The 10,888-nt window shown below is 43.9% G+C and overlaps 1 protein-coding gene across 1 annotated transcript; it reads left to right on the forward strand.

Annotated features, from left to right (window-relative positions):
• Positions 1-1,920: 1,920 nt before the first annotated feature.
• LOC127157647 (transmembrane protein 220) lies at positions 1,921-5,063 on the forward strand. The gene is made up of 6 exons (XM_051100893.1): positions 1,921-1,953; positions 3,677-3,706; positions 3,799-3,859; positions 4,267-4,390; positions 4,490-4,549; positions 4,664-5,063. The coding sequence occupies exons 1-6, from the start codon at positions 1,921-1,923 to the stop codon at positions 4,794-4,796; spliced, it is 441 nt and encodes a 146-aa protein (XP_050956850.1). The 3' UTR covers positions 4,797-5,063.
• The last annotated feature ends 5,825 nt before the right edge of the window (positions 5,064-10,888 follow it).

The raw sequence follows: 10,888 nt of genomic DNA on the forward strand, positions 1-10,888 counted from the left end.
CCGTCACTACAGGATCCAGCAGCTTCACCCCCGGACAATCAGCCGATACGGACACAGACAGAACTCTATGGCGGATCAAGCAAGGACCAAACACACTCAAACAATATACCCGTGAGTTTCTGGCCATAGCCAACTATTCCACCCTCCCGGACAGTATAATTATAGAAATATTTTGTGATGGCGTAAATCAGCCGTTGAGGGCGAGGCTGAGACGTGAGGGTCCACGTCCATCGCTCGCGGCATTTTTGAACTTTGCTTTGTTGTGTGTGGGTTCGCCGTGCACCGTAGAGGTCGCGGAGAGGGAATGCGACAATGCGGCAATGGCGACTGTGCGTCCGGCTCGCAGATGGATGGTCATGCCGGAGCACGATCCCACAAACACGTTTGCCGCCTGGATTGCTCGTGAAATGGCGGCCGTGTCGGAGCGCGCTCGAGCAATGGCGGCGACAGCGGTGCCCGTTCACAAAATGGTGGCGACTGTGGTGCCCGTTCACAAGATGGTGGCAGCGCCGGTGTGCGCTCACAAGATGGCGGCGACGGCGGAGTCTGTTCACAAGATGGCGGCGGAAACAGAGCTCCGTCACGTCACAGCTGCCATACCAGAGCTATATGGAGTTACAGCTGCATTTCCTGAGTCGAGTCAAGTTTCCAAGTCAAGTCAAATTGCAGCTGTGTTTCCTGAGTCAAGTCAAGTTTCCAAGTCAAGTCAAATTGCAGCTGTGTTTCCTGAGTCAGTCAAGTCAAGTTTCCAAGTCAAGTCAAGTTGCAGCGGTGTTTCCTGTGTCAAGTCAAGTTCCCAAGTCAAGCAAATTGCAGCCCATGTCTTAAGTCAAGTTACAGCCATCTTTCCTGAGCCACTGCACAAGATGGCTGCCATCTTTCCTGAGCCACTGCACAAGATGGCTGCCACGCCAGAGCCACCGCACAAGATGGCCGCCATCTCCAAGCCACTGCACAAGATGGCTGCCATTACAGAACCTGTGGTCAGCACCTGGACGCCACCTGTGGTCATGATGGCCCACGTGCTGGACACACCCCTAATGACGGTATGGGCAGCTAAAATGGCGCTCCTTCATGCCACAGTGGCTACCCCTGGGTCAAGTCAGGCTTCCAAGTCAAGACACAGCTGTCATTCTCCACGAGTCAAGCCAAGTCACAGCCGCTCCCCATGAGTCAAGTCACGTTACGGCTGTTGTTCATGAGTCAAGTCCCGCTACAGCTGTTGTTCCTGAGCCAAGCCATGTTGTTCATGAGTCAAGTCCCGATACAGCGGATCTCCATGAGTCAAGCCAGGTTATAGCAGATCCTCATGAGTCAAGTCAAGCTGCTGCTGTTATTCCAGAGCCAAGTCAAGCTTCAGCCGCTGCTCCAGAGTCAAGTCAGGCTACAGCTGTAGTCTCCAAGTCCAGTCAAGCCTCCAGGTCCAGTCAAGCCTCCAGGTCCAGCAAGGTCAAAGCGGTCATTCCTGAGTCAAGCAACGTCATAGCCGTGGTTCCTGAGTCAAGTGAAGTCAGTGATCCGCTGGTCTTCACGTGTCAGATCAAGTCACTGCTGATCTCCATGAGCCAAGTCAAGTCACCGCTGATCTCCATGAGTCTAAGCAGGTCACTACTGATCTTCACGAATCGAGTCAAGTCACAGCCAATCTCCAAGAACCAAGTCAAACCACAGCTGATCTTCATGAGCCAAACAAAGTTATTGCTGCTGCTCCAGAGTCCAGTCACGTCCCGCCTGACGGCCCAGAGTCAAGTCAAGTCACGTCCCGCCTGACGGCCCAGAGTCAAGTCAAGTCACGTCCCGCCTGACGGCCCAGAGTCAAGTCAAGTCCCGCCTAACGGCCCAGAGCCTCGCCATGTTTCGTTTGACCATCCAGAGCCATGCCATGTCTCGTCTGACATCCCAGGGTCACGGCCTGTCATGATGGCCAGCGTGCTGGACCCACCACTAGTGTCAGTGAGTGCAGCAAACATACCAGTGGCATCAACACCTTCTAAAACCACCATTAGAGAGGTCCTGCCACCCGCCGCTGCTCTTCCCTTAATGGCAGTTGCCTTTTGGTGTGTGTGGGCTGCACACTGTTCTTCGGAGGTCCCGTCTGATCTCAAGTCTGCTCCAGAGCTCCCCTCTGATCTCAAGTCTGCTCCAGAGCTCCCCTCACTTGGAGAAGCCATGCCAATGCCTCCTGAGGTGTCAGCCTTGGCTGTAGATCCTCCCATGGAGGCGGCATCCCTCTACAACCTCTCTGCTTCTCCCCTTATTCTATCTGCCTCCTCTGTCTCTGCTGTTCCTAGGTCCCAGGCCATAACGCGGTTTCCTGCTCCAGAGGTCCCGCCTGGTCTCAAGTCAGCTCCAGAGGTCCCGCCTGGTCTCAAGTCAGCTCCAGAGGTCCCGTGTGGTCTCAAGTCTGCTCCAGAGGTCCCGTCTGGTCTCAAGTCTGCTCCAGAGGTCCCGTCTAGTCTCAGGTCTGCTCCAGAGGTCCCGTCTGGTCTCAGGTCTGCTCCAGAGGCCTTCCCCATCAGAGAAGCTGCGCCAATGCCTCCAGAGGTGTCAGCGTTGACTGTAGAACCTCCTATGGAGGCGGCGTTATCCTGTTCTCTCTGCCTCCTCTGTCCCTACTGTTCCGCCCTGGAGGGCTCCTGCACCTTCTGCTCCGCCCTGGAGGGCTCCTGCGCCTCCTGCTCCGCCCTGGAGGGCACCTGCGCCTCCTGCTCCGCCTCCGGCTCCGCCCTGGAGGGCTCCTGCACCTCCTGCTCCGCCCTGGAGGGCTCCTGCTCCGCCTCCGGCCCCGCCCTGGAGGGTACCTGCTCTGTCGGTCCTGCCTCAATCACTGGGCCCCCCACATGGACCTGGCTCTCCGGCCCTCAACCTGTCTCGCTCCCACCCCACCGCTCCCCTGGACTGTTGTTCCCTTCGAGCATCTGGAAGCCGCTCCTTCTTTGGGGGGTGGGGGGGGCTATGTCACAAATCTGGTCGGTGTCCCGTTGTCCGCTCACCACCAGATGTCACTCTCACCTCACCTACACACTCTGACTGTTGCACCACACTCCAGACTGCATCTCCCATCCTCCACCGCACTGATTACGTCAGCCCCCGTGACCAATCAGGTGTTCTATAAAAGCCCCGGTCCTTCCCAGTGCACTTCACGGATTGTTGTTCACAAAAAATACAATAAATCATTTTAAAGAATGGAATGTGCTTTCATGTGACAACATTTACAGTAACATAGTAAGAATAGAATAGAATAGAATAGAATGGAATAGAATAGAATCGAATCGTTAGATGGAAACAATACAGAATAAACAATGGAACGAAAAATAAAATACATAGTTTTAAAGAACAAAATGTGCTTTCATGTGACAGCATTTACAGTAAAATAATAAGGATAAGAATAGAATAGAATTGTGAGATGGAATAGAATAGAACATAATAGAATAGAGTAGAACAGAATGGAATTGTGAGATGGAAACAGAAACAGCACAAACAATGAAGCAAACAATGAAGCAAAAAATGAAATCATTTTAAAGAACAGTATTTTTCTCACAGGCAACTTACGTGCAGGTAAATGTTGCTTTAAGGTTTATTTGCACACAATGAATGAGCGAAAATGAAGCACTTGTTTATGTATATAAGAAATGGTAAGTGATGATTAACTGCTGATTTGTTTGACTATTTTCAGATAAATGATCCGGATGCTGATTTGTGGATGGTAAGACTCACTTTCACCTCAAATGAGAAACATTACTGCCAACTGTAAAACGTATAAATGCTCATTATATTATTTTGTGTTTGTTTCTGCAGGTTGGTTATGCCATTCCGTCTGGATTGTGTTTTTTGCTTTGCTGTCAACCACAAATAACAGGTAATACAGTTAAGAAGTTCTTCATGAATCAAAATAAGACACGGTGCTGCCATCTAGTGGAGGAGAAGTAAATAAAAAAATAACACGTTATCATGGCAATATAGAAAAAAAAATGCATTTTTTATTCGATTTTGGTATTATCTGATATAAAAAAAATATATATAAAACTATATTATATATTTGTTTACCCTATAAAACACAATGATATGCAATATTTACCACACAAAGCACAATGTTTTGCATTAAAAAGACAATACAAATAGACTACAAGTACAAACAAATGTTTAAAAACAGCGTATTCAAATGACTTGAGTTTCAGTCTGCATGCAGTTTTCACATACAAAATCCCACTTTTTGACCACCATAAGAGATTATGGTAGAATTTAGTTATGTCATAACCTTTCCAGAGTCATTGTTATGGAGGAGAATGGCTGATCTGCATGTGCTTGTAGCCTCTACATTTGGAGTCATTCTGGGCTGGAAACTTTATAAAGAGGGAATTACAGACATTTTCCAACAAGAGGAAGGAAGGTAACAACAATTCAGAACAATTTTGAATGAATAATGATTCTGTTACATTTGAGGAATAAAACAGATTTAATTCATTTATTGCACACTCTTTGCTCTTAGAGAATGTTGTGGACTCACGTTGACAGTTTTCTGGCTGCTGTTGTGTCGACATTCAGGAAGGTGAATGCATTATTGTATGATTTTAACATCCATAAATGCTGTTCTGATGACTGTGACTCCGTATGAAAGTTTTTCAGCTGTATTATGATCATGAATGTGTGTTTCGTCCTGCAGGAGCTCTGTGGGCTCTGTGAGGATCTGCACTGCTGTGGGAATCACTGTGTTTCCCTTCATCACATGGATCTATTACTACATGAACACAGAGCTGAGGAAACACTGGCCTGAACACTGTACAACTGCTCTCTGATCAGACAAAACACTCAAGAAACTGCATCTGAGCTCTAGATCAGCACAACATACAGATGAACTGAACTTGAAAGTACACTTCTGTTTGGCAGTTTTGTCTTTAAACAGACTGATAATATGACACAATATGATCGTAAAGTCATTTTGAATAAGCTTTAAATGTTGGAAAATAGACCCTCCAGTTCTAAAAACATGATGATGAAATTAGTTTGAAATTAGTCTTTGTTATCTCCTGAAATATAAACAATATATTATATGTCCTAATGCATTAAATCTTCAGTCTGCTTCTGATTTCCATCCATCAGGTCACTGCAGCTGGTTGTTTCTTATAGCACAAATTTTTCTCTCTCAGTTTCATTTGGACTGTTGAAGTTGGTTTACAGCTAGAATCAGCTAGTCTACAGCTATTTACATAACCCTAGGTATTTATTCAATACAGTGGCTAAGTTAACAAAAAATAATGAACCAACAGGCGTTGTCTATGCCCCTCAGCATAGTGTAACGGTGGCTGATCCAAAGTTAAATTTTAGGGCAATTAAATAGTTAAATTCTTAATCGTTGGGCGCCAGACAAGGAAAAATAAATTACCAAGTCAAAGAGTCATTACTATTATTATATTTTTTCCAATTCCTGGAACCACTCAAAATTAAGCCACTGATACACAAATCCGCATATGCACATTAACATACACAGAAAAACACAAAATGAAATAACAATTCACAACAATTTTCCGTTTTAAGGTGCAAACTGTTGTTATTAGAACCAGGCACAAGCAAAAAACAATGATAATAAATGAAAGAATGGAGGAAATCTAAATCTTACAAAGTTTACTTTTTTTCCTTAACAGCATTTATATAACCACGTATGAGAACACAAACATTAATTAAACATCCACGTGGTTTCCCTTTCTCAATTCGAACTGTGACACGATCAAGAGTCCAAAAGAGAAGGGAGAGAAAAACGAAACAAAAGAGTCCTTGTTGTCGCAGAAACGAACAACAGCAAAAAACAAAAAAACAGAAAAAACAAAAACAAATCAGTGTCCCTTTAAATTCATCTCGTCTTCATACACAAAAAAACAAAACAAAACAAAACAAAAAAAAAAAAAAAAAAAAATCACAAAGTATTTCCACCAGAAACAAACTCACCGAGTGTGTGCGTTACGTGAGTGAGTGCGTGCGAGTTTTTCGTGTAATGTGTATGTGTGGAGTTCGGCTGCGTGGGCAGGCAGCGTCTGGCCGGCCAACCAACAACCAGGCCGGGAAAGGAATATTCGGAGTTTCGGCGGCGATTAATAAAGGAAAAGGAACGCAGTACCTGCGGTAGACGAACCAGTCTGGATTTTACCGTGCAACCGGCAATCATGCGTCACCAATTCTTCCGAGTTTTTTGGCGTCGTACACACCCGGTCTGTGCAACAGAGATCCACACGCCTGGTTCCATTGCTTTCAGGTATCGTTCACGTACTTCCTTCCGCTCACCTCGACTTTCGTTTGTTCCTACTCACACACCCGCCGTTTTCCTTGCTTCCCTCACACACCTACACTTCCGTTTGTCCTTGTTTCTCTCACACACTTACACTTCCGTTTCTTTCTTGCTTTTTATACCATTTCCGCCAATTTGTTTCAGCCTAATTTGCCGGCAAGGTGCAAAAACTGGCATGGATTTCATCCATATCGCCACACTCTCCCCCCCCCTTGAGAAGCCAACCTATGGTTGTACAAATTGAATTAAAATCTGAAGAACTCTTCTTCATCAGAGGACTCCTTCAATATTTAATTATTAGAATTATATTATTATTATAATTTTTCCTCTTTCCTGCTGTTCCAATTCTGCAGCAGTTGGGTAACATGGCGGTGGGATACGTGCACTGTGCGAACATCTTCACCAGTTGATTCCAGTGATATACGATAATTCAGTGGTCCCAATTGCTTTAAAATACGGTAAGGGCCTTTCCATTTTTTAGCTAGCTTAGCCGTAAAATGGTGTTGAGCGCTAGATTGAGGAAAGGTTTTCATCCACACACGATCTTTCTCCTGGTAAATAATATCTCTTTTGTTTTTATTATAATTCCTGAGTTGTCTTTTTTGTGCTTTTTTTGCAACATTCCATGGCTTTAGTTTGGAGCTCGGCAAGATGACGGACAGTCTCGTATGATGGACAGTCTGGAGTTAAATTGGTACCATGCAGCAGTTTGTCCATAGGGCTCTGTAGTTTCCTCCCCATGTGAAGCTCTGCAGGTGACATTCCAATGGTTTCTTGAACAGCTGAATTGATGGCAAAACGGAATTCAGGTAAGTATTGGTCCCACTTCCTGTGATTGTCACCCACATAGGCAGAGATCATACTTTTAAGTGTGCGATTAACCCTTTCCGTCATATTGGTTTGTGGATGATAAGATGTTGTCAACTTTGGTTTTACGCTCCATTTTTTACACAGTTCTTGAAACAATGATGAAACAAATTGTGCGCCTGTGTCCGACAGAATGAAATCGGGTACTCCCCATCGGGTTAGAATTTCTTTCCGAAGAAGGAGTGCAATGGACTGAGCATTGGCGTTTCGAAGAGGGAAAAATTCTACACAGCGAGAGTAGTAGTCTTCAAAGACTAAGAGGTATTCATTTTGTTGAGTGCTTCTAGGCAATGGCCCCATGATGTCTACACCAAGCATTTCATTGGGACGGGTGGTGACTGTTGCAGTTTTCCCACAGATTTCTGGCTTTCTCCTTTTAAAGTTTGGCATTTGACACAGCTTTTAATGTGATGCTTGATGTCTACCCACATTCCAGGCCAGAATATCATGGATACGCTTGTAGGTTTTAAAAATACCTACATGGCCTAGTAATGGGCGATATAAACGATATGCGATATAAACGATACAAAATTGGCCTACGATAGAGATTCTAATTCTATTGCATTATCGCGATAATGCATGTTTGATGACGCAATCTACCCGCGAAAATTAGAGCAACGAGCTGCAGCCGGCTGCAACGCATCATCTTAAATAAACATGGCTGAAAACGTCAGCGAAACAGAGGAGCTCGTGAAAAAGACTGGTGCAACATCTGTTATTTGGACGTGGTTTGGCTTTAAGCCGTCCGACGAGCAGCAGCAAAATATACTCTGTAGAATGTGTGGGGCAAACGTTCCAGCTAAGAGAGGTAACACGACTAATCTGTTCTACCACCTCAAAACTAAACATTTGGAGTATTTTGTATTTGTGCCAAGCCGCAAATACTTCACAGAAACAGAGATGCCAAAATTGTATGCCGAGCTCCGCGAAAATGTTGAAAAGAGCTGTGTGACTTGAAATACTTTGCTACTACAACGGACCTGCGGTCGAGCCGTATCTCGTATTGGAATCTTGGCAGCCGGTGTTTGCAGACGTCGTACTTCCTCGCTGAACAAACGGCCGAGGAGATCGCACAAGGACTCAAGGAAGCGCTTGAGTCATGGGGTTTTTAAAGAAGAACGCCAAGTTTGCATTACTACTGATAACGGAACGAACGTGGTCAAGGCAGCGTCTCTGAATGATTGGACCAGGCTGCAGTGTTTTGGACACAGGCTGCACCTCGCCATCGGTAGGTTAAAACATTTTGTGCATATGCATAATATTAATATTTTAATAAATATTTATATATATAAACCCACTTGGTATTATATGAATATTATATGAATTATTTTTGATATATATATATATATATATATATATATATATATATATATATATATATATATAACAAAAATAATTCATATAATATTCATATAATAGTGCAGAATTATATTTTAACATTATACTGTAATATTTGCCTATATTACTGCACAGTAATGTTGCATTTGCGTTTAGAGATGTAGAATTTGCCTCTGATCAGTTGTATACCCAATGCTATTTTAATGTTGCATTTTGTGTTAAGTGATGTTCATTCAATCTTAATCAAGCATTTCAGTAGTTGTAATGATAGTTGTTCAGTGTGTGTGGGGAGAGAGAGAGATTATAGATGAAATTAACTAATAATATCTTACAAATTTGTCAACAGAAAAAAGTGTGAAAGACCCCGAATTGACCGTGCTGTTGGCGTATGCAAGAAAATTGTGAGTGCCTTTTCATACTCTTGGAAAAGAAGAAAGGAGTTGAAGAAAGCCCAGGCAGAGCACCATCTTCCCTTTCATCGGCTCATCACATCACAGAAACTTTCTAAAAGGCACTACATTTAGTTTATTTATCTGCAACATTGTGTTGTTTAATTACAGTTTTGCTTTTGCACAATAAATGTTCTCAAAACGACATGCAACGTTTCTTTATTTCTTAAAAAAAAAAAAAAAAAAAGCAGTTTGGCTTTCCTAAGGGTCTATGTAACCTGTTCTGAAATGGTTCTATTATAATTTATATATCGCAATATATATCGTTATCGCAAGAGGCTGCAATGTATATCGCAATATGGATTTTAGGCCATATCGCCCATCCCTAACATGGCCACACCAAGGATTTGAGTGATAATGCTGTAGGATGGATGGTACCAAACTAACAGGAATGCATACTCGGTAGTGCACTTGGTTGTTCGACTGGTGAGTTTTGTGGTAGAGTGTATCCTCAATTACCTCATACTGGTCTTTTAAGGTAGAGTCACTTTTATTCTCCATCTTCTCTTTTTGGTGTTGTGTGGGGATAATTGGTACACTGGCATTTCCAGGCTGAAAGGGATAATCCTCGTTTGGATTGGACTTAAAAGAATATTTCTGATCTGCAGGCCACTAAAAAAGATAAAGTCCAAGCCCAGTACGACAGCATAAGCTAAAGCCTAAGCTGGAAGAACAACAGCAGGTATGGTGAAAACTTTTTTATGAAGAGTGATTGATGTGTTTACCCATCCTAGTGGAATTTCTGCTTCTCCATTGGCTAGGTAGAGAGGTCCTCGAGTCCATGGACAAAGATTTGGTGCAGAGAGCTCCTTGCAAAGATTCTCATGCAAGAGGGTGTAACTTGCACCTGTGTCAACAATAGCTTTCCCCTTCCAGGTACCAATACTCAGAGGGACAACTAATTGTTGTGGAACATCTGCAGGCGGTGGTGTCTTCTTACAAGCTGTTGAGGTCTTTTTTGTGAATGAAGCAGAAATAGAGTGATTGGTAGGAGGACCAACAGTTTTAGAAACTGGAAATGTTGCCTGCTTACTGTTGGAGGGATGGACTTAACTGGTGGGTTGAAAGGACTGAGCAGAGACAAAGCGAGGACAGTGGCCAGGTGAGTGATGTCCTTTACATTGCCAACACTGCACTAAAGGTGGTTTCTCTTTTTCTGCTGGGCGACTAGAAACAGGTCTCTGGGGCATGGATGTGGGTTGCTTAAAACCCACCCGTCCTTCATATTGTTGTTGCTGTTCATAATCTTTTTCAAGCTGTTGGCCTAATTTCACCAGTTCATCAACGGTGTTCACCCGACTGTGCAACTGGCTAGCGAGGTATGGCTTAATGTTCTTCAAAATCATTTTAACTAATTCACTGTCAGTCAAAGAAGGCTTCCATCTCTTGCACAGTGCTCTGTATGTAAATGCGAAGTCTCTTATGCATTCTCGATCACCTTGTGTTCTTGTTCTGACCCTTTCTGCCAGTTCGTCCTCATAATCCTCTGAAAGGAAAGCAGAAAGAAAAGCAGACTCAAACTCATCCCATGTTGTTATAGATGATCGTGCTACTTCCCACCAGTCCCGGGCAGTGCCATATAGGACTGAGCGGAAAGTGGCCAAAATGTCAGCATCAGTCAGAGGGTGAAGTGCAAAGAAGTCTTGGCATCGGGTGAGATACAGCAATGGGTCAGCATCATCCGACGACCTCCCAAAAGTAGGAAATGTAAGTTTAAGATGATCACTCTTTATCACAGGAAGAGTGAGAGGCGGTGGACCAGTCACTGGTATTGCAGGTGACTCAGAAGTAGTGGGATGTGGGGATGGGTCGCTCACCTTTAAACCAGCCAACTGTTTCTCTTGATCTTGGAATTTTTCTTTAATTCCAGTTTGTAGATCTTGCATAGCTGTACAGTGTTCTGGTGGTTTGGGTGCATTGGGTAAGCTCTGCAGACATCTGGTCATGATTTCTC

The sequence above is a fragment of the Labeo rohita genome, unplaced genomic scaffold (genome assembly GCF_022985175.1).
Source record: "Labeo rohita strain BAU-BD-2019 unplaced genomic scaffold, IGBB_LRoh.1.0 scaffold_114, whole genome shotgun sequence".
Classification (NCBI taxonomy): domain Eukaryota; kingdom Metazoa; phylum Chordata; class Actinopteri; order Cypriniformes; family Cyprinidae; genus Labeo; species Labeo rohita.